At 41.2% G+C, this 23,648-nt stretch overlaps 2 protein-coding genes across 3 annotated transcripts in view; one reads left to right on the top strand and one right to left on the bottom strand.

The window, feature by feature from the left end:
* Positions 1–19,065, top strand: part of LOC139760404 (2-oxoglutarate and iron-dependent oxygenase JMJD4-like) — a 38,186-nt gene extending 19,121 nt beyond the window's left edge. For both annotated transcript variants that reach the window (XM_071683556.1, XM_071683557.1), the window contains exons 6-8: positions 9,587–9,673; positions 11,583–11,730; positions 18,582–19,065. In XM_071683556.1, coding sequence (XP_071539657.1) covers positions 9,587–9,673; positions 11,583–11,730; positions 18,582–18,769 — 423 coding nt within the window. In that variant the 3' untranslated portion in view covers positions 18,770–19,065. The remainder of the gene's footprint in view (positions 1–9,586; positions 9,674–11,582; positions 11,731–18,581) is intronic.
* LOC139760405 (uncharacterized oxidoreductase ZK1290.5-like) overlaps positions 1–23,648 on the bottom strand; it is a 120,014-nt gene that overhangs the window by 9,428 nt on the left and 86,938 nt on the right. The window lies entirely within an intron of this gene.

The raw sequence follows: 23,648 nt of genomic DNA, 5'->3' as shown, positions 1-23,648 counted from the left end.
GAGCTAAGGAAGGAGTAGCACTACTCCTGAAGCAGGAGTTGTGGGAGAGTGTGATAGAGTGTAAGAAAGTAAATTCTAGATTGATGTGGGTAAAACTGAAAGTGGATGAAGAGAGATTGGTGATTATGGGCGCTTATGCACCTGGTCATGAGATCAAAGATCACGAGAGGCAAGTGTTTTGGGAGCAGTTGAGAGAGTGTGTGGTGCACAAGAATGGGTATTAGTAATGGGTGATTTAAATGTGGAGAGTAATGTGGTAGTTGAGGGTATAATTAGTGTACATGGGGTACTCAGTGTTATGAATGGAAATGTTGAAGAGCTGGTGGTTGTGCATGCTGATAAAATACTGATGATTGGGAATACCTGGTTTAAAAAGTGAGATATACATAAGTATACATATGGTTTCAGAAGTGGTAGAGGAAGTGTGGATTAGTTGTTTGCTTTGAAGAATGTGTGAGAAACACTTAGAAAAACAGATGGATTTGTATGTGGCATTTATGGATCTGGAGAAGGCATATGATAGGGAAGATAGAGATGCTTTGTGGAAGGTCTTAAGAGTATATGGTGTGGGAGATAAGTTGCTAGAAGCTGTGGAAAGCTTTTATCAAGGATGTAAGGCATGTGTACCTATAGGAAGAGAGGAGTGATTGGTTCCCAGTGAATGTCAGTCTGCAGCAAGGGTGTGTGATGTCCCTATGGTTGTTTAATTTGTTTATGGCTGGGATGGTTAGGGAAGTAAATGCAAGAGTTTTGGAGAGGGGCAAATTTGCAGTCTGTTGGGGATGAGAGGGCCTGGGAAGTGAGTCATTTGTTGTTTGCCAGTGATAGAGCACTGGTGGCTGATTCAAGTGAGAAACTGCAGAAGTCGGTGACTGAGTTTGGAAAAGTGTGTGAAAGGAGAAAGCTGAGAGTAATTGTGAATAAGAACAAGATTATTAGGTTCAGTAGGGTTGAGGGAAACATTAATTGGAATGTAAGTTTGAATAGAGAAAAATTGGAGGAAGTGAAGTGTTTTAGATATCCAGGAGAAAATTTAGCAGCAGATAGAACCATGGAAGCAGAAGTGAGTCACAGGGTGGGGAGGGAGTGAAGGTTCTGGGAGCGATGAAGAATGTGTGGAAGGCAAGAACGTTATCTCGGAGCAAAAATGGGTATGTTTGAAGGAATAGTAGTTCCAACAATGTTATATGGTTATGAGGCACCGCTGTTGAAAAGGTTGTACAGAGGAGGGTGGATGTACTGGAAATGAAATGTTTAGGGACAATATGTGGTGTGAGGTGGTTTGCTCGAGTAAGTAATGAAAGGGTAAGAGAGATGTGTGGAAATAAAAAGTGCGGTTGAGAGAGCAGAAGAGGGTGTGTTGAAATAAACTGGTCACATGGAGAGAATGAATGAGGAAAGATTGACAAAGAGGATATGTGTCAGAGGTGGAGAGAACAAGAAGCGGGAGACCAAATTGGAGTTGGAAGAATGGAGTGAAAAAGATTGAGTGATCAGGGCCTGAACATACAAGAGGGTGAAAGGTGTGCAAGAAATAGAGTGAATAGGAACAGTGTGGTATATCGGGGGAGATGTGCTGTTAATGGACTGAATCAGGGCATGTGAAGTGTCTGGAGCAAATCCTGGAAAGGTCTGTGGGGCCTGGATGTGGATACACAGCTGTGGTTTCAGTGCATTACACATGACAGCAGGAGACTGATTATGAATGAATGTGGCCTTTTTTGTCTGTTTCCCTGGCATTACCTTGCGGGAAAGGGGGGTAGCAAAGCTATTTCCTGTGTGGTGGGGTAGTGCCAGGAATGGGTGAAGGCAAGCAAGTATGAATATGTACAGTGTGTATATATGTATAAGTCTGTTTATATATATGAATATATCATTGATATTGATGTATGTATATGTGTATGTGTATGGGCCTTTATATTTATATATATATATATATATATATATATATATATATATATATATATATTTTTTTTTTCTTTTTTTTTTTTTTGCTTTGTCGCTGTCTCCTGCGTTTGCGAGGTAGCGCAAGGAAACAGACGAAAGAAATGGCCCAACCCACCCCCATACACATGTATATACATACATCCACACACGCAAATATACATACCTACACAGCTTTCCATGCTTTACCCCAGACGCTTCACATGCCCTGATTCAATCCATTGACAGCACGTCAACCCCGGTATACCACATCGATCCAATTCACTCTATTCCTTGCCTTCCTTTCACCCTCCTGCATGTTCAGGCCCCGATCACACAAAATCTTTTTCACTCCATCTTTCCACCTCCAATTTGGTCTCCCACTTCTCCTCGTTCCCTCCACCTCCGACACATATATCCTCTTGGTCAATCTTTCCTCACTCATTCTCTCCATGTGCCCAAACCATTTCAAAACACCCTCTTCTGCTCTCTCAACCACGCTCTTTTTATTTCCACACATCTCTCTTACCCTTACGTTACTTACTCGATCAAACCACCTCACACCACACATTGTCCTCAAACATCTCATTTCCAGCACATCCATCCTCCTGCGCACAACTCTATCCATAGCCCACGCCTCACAACCATACAACATTGTTGGAACCACTAATCCTTCAAACATACCCATTTTTGCTTTCCGAGATAATTTTCTTGACTTCCACACATTCTTCAAGGCTCCCAGAATTTTCGCCCCCTCCCCCACCCTATGATCCACTTCCGCTTCCATGGTTCCATCCGCTGCCAGATCCACTCCCAGATATCTAAAACACTTTACTTCCTCCAGTTTTTCTCCATTCAAACTTACCTCCCAATTGACTTGACCCTCAGCCCTACTGTACCTAATAACCTTGCTCTTATTCACATTTACTCTTAACTTTCGAATCAGCCACCAGCACTGTATCATCAGCGAACAACAACTGACTCACTTCCCAAGCTCTCTCATCCCCAACAGACTTCATACTTGCCCCTCTTTCCAAAACTCTTGCATTCACCTCCCTAACAACCCCATCCATAAACAAATTAAACAACCATGGAGACATCACACACTCCTGCCGCAAACCTACATTCACTGAGAACCAATCACTTTCCTCTCTTCCTACACGTACACATGCCTTACATCCTCAATAAAAACTTTTCACTGCTTCTAACAACTTGCCTCCCACACCATATATTCTTAATACCTTCCACAGAGCATCTCTATCAACTCTATCATATGCCTTCTCCAGATCCATAAATGCTACATACAAATCCATTTGATTTTCTACTCTATCATATGCCTTCTCCAGATCCATAAATGCTACATACAAATCCATTTGCTTTTCTAAGTATTTCTCATATACATTCTTCAAAGCAAACACCTGATCCACACATCCTCTACCACTTCTGAAACCACACTGCTCTTCCCCAATCTGATGCTCTGTACATGCCTTCACCTTCTCAATCAATACCCTCCCATATAATTTACCAGGAATACTCAACAAACTTATACCTCTGTAATTTGAGCACTCACTCTTATCCCCTTTGCCTTTGTACAATGGCACTATGCACGCATTCCGCCAATCCTCAGGCACCTCACCATGAGTCATACATATATTAAATAACCTTACCAACCAGTCAATAATACAGTCACCCCCTTTTTTAATAAATTCCACTGCAATACCATCCAAACCTGCTGCCTTGCCGGCTTTCATCTTCCGCAAAGCTTTTACTACCTCTTCTCTGTTTACCAAATCATTTTCCCTAACCCTCTCACTTTGCACACCACCTCGACCAAAACACCCTATATCTGCCACTCTATCATCAAACACATTCAACAAACCTTCAAAATACTCACTCCATCTCCTTCTCACATCATCACTACTTGTTATCACCTCCCCATTTGCGCCCTTCACTGAAGTTCCCATTTGCTCCCTTGTCTTACGCACTTTATTTACCTCCTTCCAGAACATCTTTTTTTTTTTTTTTTTTTTTTTTTTTTTTTTTTTGTCTCACGCGTTGCGATTTAGCGCAAGGAAACAGACAAAAGAAATGGCCCAACCCACTCCCATACACATGCCTTGATTCAATCCACTGACCGCACGTCAACCCCGGTATACCACATCGCTCCAATTCACTCTATTCTTTGCCCTCCTTTCACCCTCCTGCATGTTCAGGCCCCGATCACACAAAATCTTTTTCACTCCATCTTTCCACCTCCAATTTGGTCTCCCTCTTCTCCTCGTTCCCTCCACTTCCGACACATATATCCTCTTGGTCAATCTTTCCTCACTCATTCTCTCCATGTGACCAAACCATTTCAAAACACCCTCTTCTGCTCTCTCAACCACACTCTTTTTATTTCCACACATCTCTCTTACCCTTACGTTACTTACTCGATCAAACCACCTCACACCACACATTGTCCTCAAACATCTCATTTCCAGCACATCCATCCTCCTGCGCACAACTCTATCCACAGTCCACGCCTCGCAACCATACAACATTGTTGGAACCACTATTCCTTCAAACATACCCATTTTTGCTTTCCGAGATAATGTTCTCGACTTCCACACATTCTTCAAGGCTCCCAGAATTTTCGCCCCCTCCCCCACCCTATGATCCACTTCCGCTTCCATGGTTCCATCCGCTGCCAGATCCACTCCCAGATATCTAAAACACTTCACTTCCTCCAGTTTTTCTCCATTCAAACTCACCTCCCAATTGAATTGACCCTCAACCTTACTGTACCTAATAACCTTGCTCTTATTCACATTTACTCTTAACTTTCTTCTTTCACACACTTTACCAAACTCAGTCACCAGCTTCTGCAGTTTCTCACATGAATCAACCACCAGCGCTGTATCATCAGCGAACAACAACTGACTCACTTCCCAAGCTCTCTCATCCCCAACAGACTTCATACTTGCCCCTCTTTCCAAAACTCTTGCATTCACCTCCCTAACAACCCCATCCATAAACAAATTAAACAACCATGGAGACATCTTTTTATTCTCCCTAAAATTTAATGATACTCTCTCACCCCAACTCTCATTTGCCCTCTTTTTCACCTCTTGCACCTTTCTCTTGACCTCCTGTCTCTTTCTTTTATACATCTCCCACTCAATTGCATTTTTTCCCTGCAAAATTCGTCCAAATGCCTCTCTCTTCTCTTTCACTAATAATCTTACTTCTTCATCCCACCACTCACTACCCTTTCTAATTAACCCACCTCCCACTCTTCTCATGCCACAAGCATCTTTTGCGCAATCCATCACTGATTCCCTAAATACATCCCATTCCTCCCCCACTCCCCTTACTTCCATTGTTCTCACCTTTTTCCATTCTGTACTCAGTCTCTCCTGGTACTTCCTCACACAAGTCTCCTTCCCAAGCTCATTTACTCTCACCACCTTGGGGATAGGGGAGAAAGAATACTTCCCACACATTCCTCACGTGTCCTAGAAGGCGACTAAAGGGGATGGGAGCGGGGGCCAGAAACCCTCCCCTCCTTGTATTTTAACTTTCTAAAAGGGGAAACAGAAGGAGTCACGCGGGGAGTGCTCATCCTCCTCGAAGGCTCAGATTGGGGTGTCTACATGTGTGTGGATGTAACCAAGATGAGAAAAAAGGAGAGAAAGGTAGTATGTTTGAGGAAAGGAACCTGGATGTTTTGGCTTTGAGTGAAACGAAGCTCATGGGTAAAGGGGAAGAGTGGTTTGGGAATGTCTTGGGAGTAAAGTCAGGAGTTAGTGAGAGGACAAGAGCAAGGGAAGGAGTAGCACTACTCCAGAAACAGGAGTTGTGGGAGTATGTGAAAGAGTGTAAGAAAGTAAATTCTATACTGATATGGGTAAAACTGAAAGTTGATGGAGAGAGATGGGTGATTATTGGTGCATATGCACCTGGGCATGAGAAGAAAGATCATGAGAGGCAAGTGTTTTGGGAGCAGCTGAATGAGTGTGTTAGTGGTTTTGATGCACGATGGGTGATTTGAATGCAAAGGTGAGTAATGTGGCAGTTGAGGGAATAATTGGTATACATGGGGTGTTTAGTCTTGTAAATGGAAATGGTGAAGAGCTTGTAGATTTTTGTGCTGAAAAAGGACGGGTGATTGGGAATACCTGGTTTAAAAAGCAAGATATACATAAGTATACGTATGTAAGTAGGAGAGATGGCCAGAGAGCGTTACTGGATTACGTGTTAATTGATAGGCGCGCGAAAGAGAGACTTTTGGATGTTAATGTGCTGAGAGTTGCAACTGGTGGGATGTCTGATCATTATCTTGTGGAGGCGAAGGTGAAGATTTGTAGGGGTTTTCAGAAAAGAAGAGAGAATGTTGGAGTGAAGAGAGTGGTGAGAGTAAGTGAGCTTGGGAAGGAGACTTGTGTGAGGAAGTACCAGGAGAGACTGAGTACAGAATGGAAAAAGGTGAGAACAAAGGAGGTAAGGGGAGTGGGGTAGGAATGGGATGTATTTAGGGAATCAGTGATGGATTGCGCAAAAGATGCTTGTGGCATGAGAAGCGTGGGAGGTGGGTTGATTAGAAAGGGTAGTGAGTGGTGGGATGAAGAAGTAAGATTATTAGTGAAAGAGAAGAGAGAGGCATTTGGACAATTTTTGCAGAGAAAAAATGCAAATGAGTGGGAGATGTATAAAAGAAAGAGGCAGGAGGTCAAGAGAAAGGTGCAAGAGGTGAAAAAGAGGGCAAATGAGAATTGGGGTGAGAGGGTATCATTAAATTTTAGGGAGAATAAAAAGATGTTTTGGAAGGAAGTAAATAAGGTGCGTAAGACAAGGGAGCAAATGAGAACTTCAGTGAAGGGGGCTAATGGGGAGGTGATAACAAGTAGTGGTGATGTGAGAAGGAGATGGAGTGAGTATTTTCAAGGTTTGTTGAATGTGTTTGATGATAGAGTGGCAGATATAGGGTGTTTTGGTCAAGGTGGTGTGCAAAGTGAGAGGGTTAGGGAAAATGATTTGGTAAACAGAGAAGAGGTAGTAAAAGCTTCGCGAAAGATGAAAGCCGGCAAGGCAGTGGGTTTGGATGGTATTGCAGTAGAATTTATTTAAAAAGGGAGTGACTGTATTCTTGACTGGTTGGTAAGATCATTTAATGTATGTATGATTCATGGTGTGCCTGAGGATTGGCGGAATGCGTGCATAGTGCCATTGTACAAAGGCAAAGGGGATAAGAGTGAGTGCTCAAATTACAGAGGTATAAGTTTGTTGAGTATTCCTGGTAAATTATATGGGAGGGTATTGATTGAGAGGGTGAAGGCATGTACAGAGCATCAGATTGGGGAAGAGCAGTGTGGTTTCAGAAGTGGTAGAGGATGTGTGGATCAGGTATTTGCTTTGAAGAATGTATGTGAGAAATACTTAGAAAAGCAAATGGATTTGTATGTAGCATTTATGGATCTGGAGAAGGCATATGATAGAGTTGATAGAGATGCTCTGTGGAAGGTATTAATAATATATGGTGTGGGAGGCAAGTTGTTAGAAGCAGTGAAAAGTTTTTATCGAGGATGTAAGGCATGTGTACGTGTAGGAAGAGAGGAAAGTGATTGGTTCTCAGTGAATGTAGGTTTGCGGCAGGGGTGTGTGATGTCTCCATGGTTGTTTAATTTGTTTATGGATGGGGTGGTTAGGGAGATGAATGCAAGAGTTTTGGAAAGAGGGGCAAGTATGAAGTCTGTTGGGGATGAGAGAGCATGGGAAGTGAGTCAGTTGTTGTTTGCTAATGATACAGCACTGGTGGCTGATTCGTGTGAGAAACTGCAGAAGCTGGTGACTGAGTTTAGTAAAGTGTGTGAAACAAGAAAGCTGAGAGTAAATGTGAATAAGAGCAAGGTTATTAGGTACTGTAGGGTTGAGGGTCAAGTCAATTGGGAGGTAAGTTTGAATGGAGAAAAACTGGAGGAAGTGAAGTGTTTTAGATATCTGGGAGTTGATTTGGCAGCGGATGGAACCATGGAAGCGGGAGTGAATCATAGGGTGGGGGAGGGGGCGAAAGTTCTGGGAGCATTGAAGAATGTGTGGAAGTCGAGAACATTATCTCGGAAAGCAAAAATGGGTATGTTTGAAGGAATAGTGGTTCCAACAATGTTGTATGTTTGCGAGGTATGGGCTATGGATAGAGTTGTGCGCAGCAGGGTGGATGTGCTGGAAATGAGATGTTTGAGGACAATATGTGATGTGAGGTGGTCTGATCGAGTAAGTAATAATAGGGTAAGAGAGATGTGTGGTAATAAAAAGAGTGTGGTTGAGAGAGCAGAAGAGGGTGTTTTGAAATGGTTTGGTCACATGGAGAGAATGAGTGAGGAAAGATTGACCAAGAGGATATATGTGTCAGAGGTGGAGGGAATGAGGAGAAGTGGGAGACCAAACTGGAGGTGGAAAGATGGAGTGAAAAAGATTTTGAGTGATCGGGGCCTGAACATGCAGGAAGGTGAAAGGCATGCAAGGAGTAGAGTGAATTGGAACAATGTGGTATACCGGGGCCGACGTGCTATCAATGGATTGAACTAGGGCATGTGAAGCGTCTGGGTAAACCATGGAAAGTTCTGTGGGGCCTGGATGTGGAAAGGGAGCTGTGGTTTCGGTGCATTATTACATGACAGCTAGAGACTGAGTGTGAACAAATGGGGCCTTTGTTGTCTTTTCCTAGCGCTACCTTGCACACATGAGGGGGGAGGGGGTTGTTATTACATGTGTGGCGAGGTGGTGATGGGAATGAATAAAGGCAGACTATGAATTATGTGCATGTGTATATATGTATATGTCTGTGTGTGTATAAATATGTATACGTTGAGATGTATAAGTATGTATATTTGCGTGTGTGGACGTGTATGTTAAAACATGTGTATGTGGGTGGGTTGGGCCATTCTTTCGTTTGTTTCCTTGCGCTCCCTCGCTAAAGCGGGAGACAGCGATAAAGCAAAATAAAATAATTTTCATGTATATTCACCATTTGCCCTGTTATTGAGGTAGCTCTAAAAACAAGGGACTGAACCTAAGAGGGAAAATCCTCACTTGGCCCCCTTCTTTGTTCCTTCTTTTGTAAAAGTCAAAACTGGAGGGGAGGATTTCCAGCCCTTACCACTCCCTCCCCTTTTAGTTGCCTTTTACATGCAGGAAATATGTGGGAAGTATTCTTTCTCCTCTATCCCCAGGGATAAAATATATTCACCATCCTCCAAATGACATGTAGGGATGATGTCACTTCCCAAGCACTCACACAAAGACTCCTAAAACTTATTTCCTCCTAAATATTAATCATATTGAGGTCTTCTTTTGCTTTGTTCCATTCTCATAACTTCATGTATGTATGTGTCTGTAAACATGATAGAAAACTCTTTGTGGAACAGTTTGAAAAGCTCAGCAGTAATTTACATTAACTGATCTCAACTTTACTAAATGCACATCACCATATATATTAATATTTCTGCTATAGCATTTTGAATGTCCTTTTCTAACCATTATGTATATTATCTTGTTCAGATAACATCTGGCCTTGCTCTTTTAGCATATATTTCATTAGCATACTATACTTTCTTATTAATTGCTTTAGCAGTACAATTTGTGTTTTAGTTTCTTAGATAATTCATGGCTGTGTTTTTTCTAGGAGGACACAATCTCCATAAACCACAACTGGTTAAATGGTGCCAACATCCATATAGCATGGAACTTCTTGGTGGAGTCCCTTAACCAGGTATTTTTATTTTAATTTTAGACAAATCATTTATGAATAACTTGTGACTTGCTCTTAAACAAGGTTTGTGGTAAATACTTGTGCACAAGACTTAGCAAAGTATCTGGCTGAGAATCATGTTTAAGCATTTGGTACTGTTGTCTTAAAGAATACTCTGAACTAGTAAATATACCTCTCTTCCAGAAGAGCACCAGCTTTTGTAGCATTAGGATGCAATCTATACAAATTTTTTTTTTTCTTTTTTTTTTTTTTTGTCGCTGTCTCCCACGTTTGCGAGGTAGTGCAAGGAAACAGACGAAAGAAATGGCCCAACCCACCCCCATACACATGTATATACATACGTCCACACACGCAAATATACATACCTACACAGCTTTCCATGGTTTACCCCAGACGCTTCACATGCCCTTGATTCAATCCACTGACAGCACGTCAACCCCGGTATACCACATCGATCCAGTTCACTCTATTCCTTGCCCTCCTTTCACCCTCCTGCATGTTCTGGCCCCGATCACACAAAATCTTTTTCACTCCATCTTTCCACCTCCAATTTGGTCTCCCACTTCTCCTCGTTCCCTCCACCTCCGACACATATATCCTCTTGGTCAATCTTTCCTCACTCATTCTCTCCATGTGCCCAAACCATTTCAAAACACCCTCTTCTGCTCTCTCAACCACGCTCTTTTTATTTCCACACATCTCTCTTACCCTTGCGTTACTTACTCGATCAAACCACCTCACACCACACATTGTCCTCAAACATCTCATTTCCAGCACATCCATCCTCCTGCGCACAACTCTATCCATAGCCCACGCCTCGCAACCATACAACATTGTTGGAACCACTATTTCTTCAAACATACCCATTTTTGCTTTCCAAGATAATGTTCTCGACTTCCACACATTCTTCAAGGCTCCCAGAATTTTCGCCCCCTCCCCCACCCTATGATCCACTTCCGCTTCCATGGTTCCATCCGCTGCCAGATCCACTCCCAGATATCTAAAACACTTTACTTCCTCCAGTTTTTCTCCATTCAAACTTACCTCCCAATTGACTATACAAATATGACAGGAAAACCAAAAAGATAGACCCACATAATGTTTCAAATTTAAAAAATGAGATACAAAAACAGGTGAACAACACTAGAAAGATGTAGTGAGATGAGGGTGTTATTCATTTATGTGTTAAAATCCTGTCCTCTATTTAAAGTAGGTAGGATGGTTCATGTTGAACCTTACTTCTTTTAATGGAAACCTAATGGCAAAAGGCATCTAAGGGACTGATATTACAACTGTGTCACCTTACATTATAAAAGATATAAATGATGAAAACTGCTAGTATTCATTTGTTTGTGACAAAAATACATATGGAAATACCACAAATCTCACTAAATATGCCTGAAACTAGTCCTGCAGAACCTAATGCAGCTGGAAGTAAATTTACATAAATGAAAGATTGCTTAGCAGATATAAACAGTCTCTTTCCAGGTTGAGTTCTATAACATTTTATTCAGAAAATTATGTTCTCATTAATTGTAATAACTACTTTGATATTTGGGGGAAGGGGGGAATATTTGAGAATATCTTGCCCACAAAGTACATTTGTAGGCACAGGATCAACAGAGAATAAGATGAATGGACTAGAAGGAACAACTGTTTCCATGACCAACAGGTGAACATGGCTGAAAATATGCTCTTGATATGAAGAAATGATAAGGATTTAAATGGAAATATCTTTATTGTTTGAAGACCACACAGTGTTTTTTTCTTCCATCAAAGCTGTAAGGGTGAAGGATTCATAGAATCATGAAACTCACCCACAAAATATTTTAAAAGAAAGTCCTGGTTAAGCTAGCGTATTTATAAGGAAAGAATTTTAGAGTCTTAATTAATGCAAAACTTTTGTCAGGTTGAATACGCCATTCGGGATTGTAATGAGATGGATGACTGGGTTGGGCAGTGTCAACTGTTATTACGTGCCACTCATGGCATGGACTACCATGAATTTTACACTTTCCTTCGGACTGTTGCACGAAGGAGAATTGATTGTCTAACAGGTGAGGAAACATTTCATTAACCAATTTATTGAATACTTGATGAGGTTCCTCATATGCCATTACCACTCATGCAGTTTCTGTATAGTATATTTTTCTCATCTTTTCCACTTACTTTTTTGACATTGTAAATGTCATAATACCTTATGTTGTCAAATTCTTGCTATTTAGTAATTCACCTACATTCCAAAATGATAACCCATGGTAAGAAATTAAAACAAGCATGTGTTTTGTAACTTACTGCTTTATCTTATTATGATAAGTTTGTTTGATACTGAAAAGATTTGAGTGAGATTTAAGGAGATACTGGCAACCATCTACTTATGTTTATATTGCAGAAAAATTGCATTTGAATTGGCATATACTTTGAATTCTTTTTCATACTATTCACCATTTCTCGCATTAATGAGGTAGCATTAAGAACAGAGGACTGGGCCGTAGAGGGGATATCCTCACCTGGCCCCCTTCTCTGTTCCTTCTTTTGGAAAATTAGAAAAAAAAAAAAAAATAACGAGAGGGGGGAGGATTTTCAGCCACCCGCTCCCTCCCCTTTTAGTCGCCTTCTACAACACCCAGGGAATAAATGGGAAGTATTCTTTCTCCCCTATCCCCAGGGATAACTTTGAATTCTATAGGGATTATAATGAAAACCATGCATACAGTGATTTCCAAAGTACTCTTACTGTGTTGGTTTCAAGTAGGTTATTTTATTTTTATTGGAATTGATCTTGTATATAATTCATATCTCAAGGTACAGACCACAAAAGTTCATACAGCAGAAATATTTCTTGAGATATATATTCTCAGAATTACATGAGATTCAGAATGAAAACAAACTGCAGAATCTGTTCCAAAAATAGTCTTTTGAGGTTTAATTACCTGTTTTGTTTTTCAATAGCTAAGTTTTGTTTATATTTTACTGTTAATGCATTAGAAAGTATAAGCAACATTAGGCTCACTTTGGTTCCAGCTTTGTTCATGTTTGCATATTCTAAGTACGTGAGTATTATCAGCTCATTTTATTGACTGAAACATTGTATACTAGTGTGTAGGTATATATCATCTATGAGAAAAATTATGAAAAAATAAGAATATGTAAATGAACAGTATCCATCTGTCCATCTATATCTCTGATGCCCATTCCCTCTGGGAACTCCCATCAAGGGGTGGCCACAGCAAAAGAGTCTCCTCTTACCTCTGTCCTTACATGCCTCCCATGCATACACCATTCCACGTATTCTTCCTCTGTTTCTCTCCCTCCAGTATTCCAACACCCTATTTGCCCATGTCACATGTGGTCTTCCACTCACACTGACCCCTTCAGTTGTACTATCATACACTCTCCTTGTAAAATGCATTCTTTCCACATGCCCAAATCACCTCTAAGTATTACATTTCATCCATTCTACCAGTCTACAATTCATTCCCATTGCATTCCTTGCCATACCACATCTCTCATACCCCCTTTCATTTCTTTCTTCATTCCATCCAGTCACACCACATGCTTTTCTCAAATAGCTCATTTCCACAACCTGGATTCTTGACCTTTGTGCCTCACTCCAAGTCCATGTTTCGGCTGCTTAGGTCAGGGTTGGAAGGACTATGTTGTCCCTTAATCCTCTCTTCACATCCATACTTACACCTCTACCCTTCATTATTCTATTAAAAGGACCCAATGACTCTTCTACCCTGTACTGCTCTCTTCCTCAGCTCTCTTCACACTTACCCTAGACAGCTCCCAGATACTTAAATTACCTCACTTCTTCTAGTCTTTCACCCTCATATCCACAGCACAATTTAGTGCACTTTCTTCTTTCACTCTACATGGTTTTACAAAATCTATACTTTCCCTCCATTTCCTTTCAAACACCATTAATTTTACTTGCATTTACCTTCAGTCTCCTCTACTTACACACATTATAAAACACAATTACAGCCTTCTGCAACTCGTCTTAACTCTCCGCACACAACACAGTATCATCCACAAAAAGGCTTGCCACCATATATCACCGCTGCACTCCATCTCTGCACCCTTTTTGCCTAGTTTAGCTTTTATCTCTTTTATCGCTCCATCCATGTATATATGAAAAAGCTACAGTGGATGTGCTGGAAATGAGATGTTTGAGGACAATATGTGGTGTGTGGTGGTTTGATCGAGTAAGTAATGTAAGGGTAAGAGAGATGTGTGGAAATAAAAAGAGTGTGGTTGAGAGAGCAGAAGAGGGTGTTTTGAAATGGTTTGGTCACTTGGAGAGAATGAATGAGGAAAGATTGACCAAGAGGATATATGTGTCAGAGGTGGAGGGAATGAGGAGAAGTGGGAGACCAAATTGGAGGTCGAAAGATGGAGTGAAAAAGATTTTGAGTGATCGGGGCCTGAACATGCAGGAGGGTGAAAGGCGTGCAAGGAATAGAGTGAATTGGAACGATGTGGTATACCAGGGTCGACGTGCTGTCGATGGATTGAACCAGGGCATGTGAAGCGTCTGGGGTAAACCATGGAAAGTTCTGTGGGGCCTGGATGTGGAAAGGGAGCTGTGGTTTCGGTGCGTTATTATATGACAGCTAGAGACTGAGTGTGAACGAATGGGGCCTTTGTTGTCTTTTCCTAGCGCTACCTCTCACACATGAGGGGGGAGGGGGTTGTTATTCCACGTGTGGCAACAAAGCAAAATAAATAAATAAATAAACATATTTTTTTTACTATTATTATACTGTACTTTGTTGTTGTCTCCCGCGTTAGCGAGGTAGCGCAAGGAAACAGATGAAAGAATGGCCCAACCCACCCACATACACATATATATACATACACGTCCATATACATACCTATACATTTCAACGTATAAATATATCTATATACACAGACATATACATATATACACATGTACATAATTCCTACTTGGTGCCCTTATTCATTCCCGTTGCCAACCCGCCACACATGAAATGACGACCCCCTCCCTCTACATGTGCACAAGGTAGTGCTAGGAAAAGACAACAAAGGCCACATTCATTCACTCAGTCTCGCTTTGTCCTCAAATGTCTCATTTCCAATACATCCACCCTCCTCCGCACAACCCTATCTATAGCCTACACCTCACAGCCTTATACAACATTGTTGGAACAACTATTACTTCAAACATACCCATTTTTGCTCTCCGAGATAACGTTTTCGCCTTCCACACATTCTTCAATGCTCCTAGAACCTTTGCCCCCTCTCCCATCCTGTGACCCACTTCTGCTTCCATGGTTCCATCCGCTGCAAAATCCACTCCCAGATATCCAAAACGCTTCACTTCTTCCAGTTTTTCTCCATTCAAACTTACCTCCCAGTCGACTAGTCCCTCAACCCTACTGAACCTAATAACCTTGCTCTTATTCACATTTACTCTCAGCTTTCTTCCTTCACACACTTTACCAAACTCAGTCACCAACTTCTGCAGTTTCTCACCCAAATCAGCCACCAGTGCTGTATCATCAGCGAACAACAGCTGACTTACTTCCCAAACCCTCTCATCTACAACAGACTGCATACTTGCCCCTCTCTCCAAAACTCTTGCATTCACTTCCCTAACATCCCCATCCACAAACAAATTAAACAGCCATGGAGACATCATGCATCCCTGCCGCAGACCAACATTCACTGGGAACCAATCACTTTCCTCTCTTCCTACTCGTTCACATGCTTTACATCCTCGATATAAACTTTTCACTGCTTCTAGCAACTTACCCCTGCACCATATACTCTTAATACCCTCCACAGAGCATCTCTATCAGCTCTATCATATGCTTTCTCCAGATCCATAAATGCTGCATACAAATCCATGTTTTTGTATTTCTCACATACATTCTTCAAAGCAAACACCTGATACACACATCCTCTACCAATTCTAAAACCACACTGCTCTTCCCCAGTCTGATGCTCTGTACATGCCTTCACCCTCTCAGTCAATACCCTCCCATATAATTTCCCAGGAATACTCAGCAAACTTATACTTCTGTAATTTGAACACTCACCTTTATCCCCTTTGCCTTTGTACAATGGCACTATGCTTGCATTCTGCCAATCCTCAGGCACTTCACCATGAACCATAAATACATTGAATATCCTCAACAACCAGTCAGCAACACAGTCACCCCCTTTTTTTAATAAGTTCCACTGCAATACCATCCAAAATCATCGCCTTGCCGGCTTTCATCTTCCGCAAAGCTTTTACTACCTCTCCTCTGTTTACCAAATCATTCTCCCTGACCCTCTCACTTCGCACACCTCCTCGACCAAAAGACCCTATACTGCCACTCTATCATCAAACACAGTCAACAAACCTTCAAAATATTCACTCCATCTCTCTCTCACTTCACCACTACTAGTTATTACCTCCCCATTTACCCCCTTCACCGATGTTCCCATTTGTTCTCTTGTCTTACACACTTTATTTACCTCCTTCCAAAACATCTTTTTATTCTCCCTAAAATTTAATGATACTCTCTCACTCCAACTCTCATTTGCCCTCTTTTTTTTTTATGGTTCATGGTGAAGTGCCTGAGGATTGGCAGAATGCATGCTTAGTGCCATTGTACAAATGCAAAGGGGATAAAGGTGAGTGTTCAAATTACAGAGGTATAAGTTTGTTGAGTATTCCTGGGAAATTATATGGGAGGGTATTGATTGAAAGGGTCAAGGCATGTACAGAGCATCAAACTGGGGAAGAGCAGTGTGGTTTCAGAAGTGGTAGAGGATGTGTGGATGTGTGCTTTGAAGAATGTATGTGAGAAATACTTAGAAAAAAGATGGATTTGTATGTAGCATTTATGGATCTGGAGAAGGCATATGATAGACTAGATAGAGATGCTCTGTGGAAGGTATTAAGAATAAATGGTGTGGGAGGTAAGTTGTTAGAAGCAGTGAAAAGTTTTTATCGAGGATGTAAGGCATGTGTACGAGTAGAAAGAGAGGAAAGTGATTGGTTCACAGTGAATGTCAGTTTGCGGCAGGGGTGTGTGATGTTTCCATGGTTGTTTAATTTGCTCATGGATGGGGTTGTTAGGGAGGTGAATGTAAGAGTTCTGGAGAGACGGGCAAGGATGCAGTCTGTTATGGACGAGAGGGCTTGGGAAGTGAGTCAGTTGTTCGCTGATGATACAGCGTTGGTGGCCGATTCGGGTGAGAAACTGCAGAAGTTGGTGACTGAGTTTGGTAAAGTGTGTGAAAGAAGAAAGCTGAGAGTAAATGTGAATAAGAGCAAGGTTATTAGGTTCAGCAGGGTTGAGGGACAAGTCAATTGGGAAGTAAATTTGAATGGAGAAAAACTGGAGGAAGTGAAGTGTTTTAGATATCTGGGAGTGGATTTGGCAGTGGATGGAACCACGGAAGCAGAAGTGAGTCACAGGGTGGGGGAGGAGGTGAAGGTTCTGGGAACATTGAAGAATGGGTGGAAGGCGAGGACGTTATCTCAGAGAGCAAAAATGGGTGTTTGAAGGAATAGCGATTCCAACAATGTTATATGGTTGTGAGGCATGGGCTATAGATAGGGCTGTGCGGGGGAGGGTGGATGAGTTGGAAATGAGATGTTTGAGGACAATATGTGGTATGAGGTGGTTTGATCAAGTAAGTATTCAGAGGGTAAGAGAGATGTGTGGTACTGAAAAGAGTGTGGTTGAGAGAGCAGAGGAGGGTGTATTGAAATGGTTCAGTCACATGGAGAGAATGAGTGTGGAATGATTGACAAAGAGAATATATGTGTTGGAGAAAGAGGGGAAAAGAGAAGTGGGAGACCAAATTATAGGTGGAAGGATGGAGTGAAAAAGATTTTGAGCGATCGGGGCCTGAACATGCTGGAGGGTGAAAGGCGTGCAAGAAACAGAGTGGATTGGAACGAGGTGGTACACCAGGGTCAACGTGCTGTCAATGGATTGAACCAGGGCATGTGAAGTGTCTGGGGTAAACCATGGAAAGTTTTGTGGGGCCTGTATATGGAAAGGGAGCTGTGGTTTTGGTGCATTATGCATGACAGCTAGAGACTGAGTATGAATGAATGTGGCCTTTGTTGTCTTTTCCTAGCGCTACCTCACATGCACGCAGGGGGAGGGGGGTGCCATTTCATGTGTGGCGGGGTGATGGTGGGAATGGATGAACGTAGCATGTATGAATATGTAAAGGTGTATATATGTATATGTCTGTGTATGTATATGTATGTATACGTTGAAATGTATTGGTAAAACCCCCTTGCTCTTCACTTATTCTGCATTCAGTCACTTCCATCACTCTGTCAATTAATATTCCTGCATTCACTTATATTCTTGTATTCACTTTTCCCAGTATACTTAACAGACTTATTCCCCTATAACTGCTAAAAACATCCTTTGCACCTTTTCCTACGATTAAAGGAACAATAATTGCTTTCACCCAATCCTCAAGCACAACCTTCTGTTTCCATGCTAAATTATATATAAGATGCATCCACTCTATAACACTTTCTCCTCTGTGCTTCAGCAATTCGTCCATAATCCCATCCACTCCATGTGCCTTTCCAAACTTCAGCCTCATTATTGCCTTACCTCCCTCTGCTATAGGGCCCTGCACTCGTATCCTCTTCCTTCCCTCCTCCATACTCATGCATGTAACAACTGCTGCCCCCCCTTCTCCCACATTCATCAGTTCTTCAAAATACTCTTTCCATCTTCCTTTCACCTCCTCCTTTTGATTCAGTAAGAGAAAACAACTGGGTTCTGGGTTGTTTCTTAGAAACACCTACTGATTCATGTGCATTAATCCATGGTATTTCACTGTTTAATTACTGTAGATATGGAGATCATTGAGTTCATAGTAAAATATCTTGTACATTTTTTCTTTACAGGGAAAGAACTCATTAGTTTTGGATCATGGAAAATTGGCAAAAATCATACCATATATGACCTAAAGAAGTTAGAGTGGTGTTTGGAGAAGCTGCTGGATGATGAACGCTTGGACACCATCAAGAGTTTTAGTGATATGGAGGATCATCCATCTCAGCTTCTAGAAGAAGTTATTTTGGCTTTGTCATGATCTATTGTTCATTGTTTTACTTTTTCAAATACCCATTACTGTCCTAAGTTATGTTTGGTCAGTAGCCAATGTGGATGAGTCGTTTAAAAAAGTTACCTTGGATTACAAGGTCCTAGGGTCAGACCTTAGCCATTACGAACATCATGAGCTAAGGACTCATCCATGCCTCACTTGACAAGGTTTGAGTGGCTATTACCTGGCCTGAGAAGGCAAAGAACAGCCTTCATATTGTACTGCTCTGTGTCTAGGGCACTTGGCATTGTTCACTGAAGAATAAAAAGCCAAGAAAATGGAAATCAGAGCTCTTCCTCCCCACAGAAACATTGTATTGTACATCATATATAGTACATGAGAGACAGAGTTAAGAGACAGTGGAACATATAAATAGAACAGAATGGAGAGTGTGAGATCAGACTTTTTAAATGTACAGATTGCTATTCAAAGGAAGATGTAGGAATTTACATGGAAGGTGAGTGATTTGAAAAGATGTTTTAATGAAGATAAAGAAGCAGAGGTAAAGGATACTTTTCAAAGGGAACTACAAAGAAAGTTGAGGAAATAAACTGAGAGGAGAAGTCCATTGTGATGGGCGACATGAATTAACAGCAGGGAGAAAGAGCATCAAGTGTGACAGGTAGATAAGAGTAAAAATGATAATAGAGTGAATACAGGGAACATGTGCATCAGTAGGTGTAAATGTTCCTAATACAGTACATATTTTCATCAGGATGCTTAAAGCTACATTTGGTATAGACTCACAACCATATCTTGCAAAAATTACTAGGATGGTTTTGCAGACAGGATAGTCTGGGTGTTAAGTTTGAATGAGGAGAGCCAAAGAATGGTTATACAGACAGGATAGTATGGGTTTAAGTTTGAATGGGGAGAACCAAGAAAAGGAGAAATACTTTAGGTATCTGGGAATGGACATAGCAACAGATGGAACCATGGTGACTGAATGGAGCCTTAGGATGGGAGAGGGTGCTAAGGTACCAGATGTATTGAAGAGCATGTGGAAGGAGAGGTTAGTGTCTGTTAGGGCAAAGATAGGTATGTTTAATAGCCCTGATAGTGTTGTATGGATGAGTTGTGGCCCTTATATGCTAAAGAACAAAAAAGTTTGGATGTGTTGTAATTGAACTGCCTGAGGGCAATAGGTGGTGTGAAGTGGGTTGGTCGTTCAAGGAATGACAATGTAAGAGAGAGGTTTGTTAGTGTATACAGAGACTGAGAAAGCTGACCAGCATATGCTTAAATGGTTCAGACATAACTGAGAGGTTGATCAAAGAAAGACATAGAGGACCTATATGTCAGAACTAGAGGGAGCACTTACCAACATGTACCTACAATGAAACATTGCTAAATTGGCACTGCTAGTGCTAAGCTCCCTTTACACGTACTGCTTGATAAACAGTACCATTTCTCTCTGGTGTCACATATTTTAAATAATTATCTATTCTGGGACTGATTTCAACTGTATATCAAGTTTTCTTTTAAAAATTTCTATGTATTCTATAAAGATTTTTTATATTTTATTGTAATATATTGAATGGTCTTTCAAGTTTTCCTACTGGGCTTTTGTATATTTATGTCTATCTTTTTGGTATATTCCATATGGTATTCATGCACTTTCTTTATTCTATTTCTGTTATGTTAAGAGGTTTTTAAGTTCAGTATGTTTTACTTCTTCATCATGTTACCATGCAGAAATATTGTATTTTTCCAGTCTATAGTGCTCCACTTCTCTCAGCTTTTCATGGTAGGTCATATTTTCCATCATTCGATTTTTCTTGGGAAGTGCTTCTGAATTCTCTCCCATTTATCTATTTGCATTTGTTTTGTTGGTGACCATACAGCACAGGAGTATGGAATTTCCCTTCATATATATACAATACACATTTTCAGCATTAGTTTTCTGGTTCTTATGGTGAAAGTTCTCTATATGCCATTAATAAATTGGCTTCATAGTGCTCTTTGAATCCTAGTTTATTTTGTGATGACACCTAAATATTTCTATCAGTTTTTCTACTGGGCTTTTATAGTGTCATCACTATATCATTGCTTTTTCCATGATTATTTGCCCAAATTTGTCATTGTTAAATTCCATCAGATCCACTTTTGCCCATCTGTATATTGTATCTAAGTCTTTTTACATCCCCACTTTATCAGCTTCTGATCCTATTCTTTTGCTTACTTTGGTGTCATCAGCAAAACATGTCATTGTGTTTTACCTTACTCTTCTGTTGATGTCTGATATCATTATGAGAACTGATGCTAAGACTACTGGCTTTCTGGGGCATCTGCATTCCCTCAGAAATCCATCTCTCTTTAAACCTCAGACAGACATAAATCCAACCTGCATCCTCCTATTACTTTCAGAGGCCAATCACTCCTACTCAACTAAACACTAACTATCCTGGACATCACATATACCACTCAGGACATTCATTCCCCACACCACAAAAATCAACACTTAAGCAAAAAAAAAAAAATTCCTTAGATAATTACCGGATTTTGACAAGTTAAAGAATCTTTTGGCATCCTTTATAAACAATAAACCCGGTCCACCCTGAACTATGCCTCACCTGCTTGATAATTAGTTCCATCGAATGAAAACATAACTAGCTGCAAATCACAACAAAACAGGGTGCTCAGAATGATCACTGGCTGCTTAAAAAACAAATAAGGAGCACCCATGCAATGAAACAAAAATCCTAATGATACAATCCTACCACAATATGCTCAGCCCTCAGTTCTTTTTAATATCACTAGACCCTACCCATCCAAGCTACTCCATGACTGACCTCCCACCCCAAGTAGAAACAGAAAGCATATGCATGCTTCCCACTTCAGCAACCTGTTTGTATTCAGGGACTCAACATATCTCTAAGATCCTTCATGCCCACAATGTTACTACCACAGTGAAGACAATGAAAAGACTTACTGCTCAGTTGCCCAGCTCTTGACCCACATAGACGGACACAAGGTCACGACATTGTGTGTCCTGTCATCCTGCTTAGTGAAAGTTGCCCGCTTTCCAATCTCTGTGTAGGGCTCCATATGAGAAGGAAGGAGCTCCTTGGGCAGGAAAGTAGTAGCAGGTATATATTTACTTACCTACTTACTTCCTGCCCCAGGAGTCCCTTCTCTTTTTATAGGGCTCTTTCAGCACTCAGGAAACTAGCCATGTCCACCAAGTGGAACAATAGGTCAGAAGGTACAGTGATGTGCATGTGTGTATGCAACAAAAATGTAGGGCAATTAGCATTTAAAGTTGGGTGTCTCCATTGTGTTAATAACTGGGAGCACAATGGGTCTTGGGATATGCTGAACAGATGTTTGTACTGCTGCAGGGATGGATGATGTCCCAAGCGCAGGCAGGAGAGAGTGACTTGTATATCTGGGGGAGTGTAGTTTCAGGTGGGTGCATGTCTGGTGGAGTGGTGTTTAAGACTGAGTTGAGAGAGCAGCTTTTTCCACTCATTTCAGTGTGTATGTGTTTTGTCAGTGTTGTGTTTGTTTGGGGTAAGGGGAATCTGTGAGTAGGGGTTACTGAAGCGCGAGGCAGGGGTAGGCTTTTTATTTCTATTTGTGAGCTGGCGATTAGTCATGTTGTAGTTTGGGTCAGAGGAGTCTAGTGATGTTGCAAAGAACTGAGTGCTGAGCATGATGAGGTGCAATTATTTTGGGAGGAGCTTTGTATCATTGTAAAGGAGATGAGTGTTTATGTTTGGTAGGCAATTGATTACTATTCTGAGTGCTCTATTCTATTTGGTTTGTAGCTTTGTAACATTTGCTTTTAAGAGGATAAACAACCTAGTAGGCAAGGCAAAATTTAGGGTGGAGCAGATGAGATGTTTGTACTGGATGCTTAGATATTCTTTTCTTATCTAAATAAGGTTAGTGTTCTGAGGGCATTTAGTCTGTGTTGCTTTTGTGATGACATTTTTGGTGTGGAGAACGAAATGTCATGTTTCATATGTGATGCCAAAAACAGCTAGTGTTATGTTTGGTAGGAGTGATTGTTTATACAAGATGACTGCAAGGCATAAGTTGGATCTGTGTCTGTCTTGGGTTAAAAGTGTAATTGAAGACTTCTTTGGAGATGCAGGTATTGCTCTGAGGGAGCCATAGTTCCCACTATATAATGTAGTGTTGCATGTTTGTTGCTGCTATTGTGGTGTCAAGATGTTACAATGTGACATGAGGTTGTCTGCTTCTGAGGATTATATATACAGATATTCCTTTTTCAAGGTAGTTGAAACAGTATGAGCAACTGAATGCTTTAACCAGGGCTATCACATACACATAAATGTATATTTTTTTTTTCATACATGTCCACTGTTTCACAGGTTACTAATGTAGTGCCAGAAACATGTGAAGAAATTGCCTCATTCACTCATATCCACTTTCTAGGTATCATCTATCACGCATTGAAACCAAAGCCCCTTATCCACAGCCAGGAACCATAGACTTCCCTGTGGTCTCCCCCCAGCATGTTGTTGCCTGTGTACCACAACGCTCCACTACCCTATATCCCTTGTATGCCTCACACCCTTCTGCATGTTCAGGCCTTGAACCCTCAAAGTATCCTTCACTCCCATCATTCCACCTCCTTGGTCTCCCCTTTTCCTTGTTTCCTCCCTCTGACATGCATATCATTTTCGACATTCTCTCCTCTCTCATCCCCTTCATATGTCCAAACCATTTCAGCACACCCCTTTCAGCTCTCTCATGCATTCACCTCTTACTACCACTCCTGTTCTTTACATTTCTGTCTAAGGCACATGTTTTGCATCTATACAACACTGAGGGGACGATTATTCCATCAAACATGCTTGTCTTTGCCCTTAAAGACAATGATCTCTTCTTCCACGCA

This window comes from Panulirus ornatus, chromosome 36, assembly GCF_036320965.1.
Source record: "Panulirus ornatus isolate Po-2019 chromosome 36, ASM3632096v1, whole genome shotgun sequence".
In the NCBI taxonomy this organism is placed as follows: domain Eukaryota; kingdom Metazoa; phylum Arthropoda; class Malacostraca; order Decapoda; family Palinuridae; genus Panulirus; species Panulirus ornatus.
This window is presented reverse-complemented; position numbering and strand designations above follow the sequence as displayed.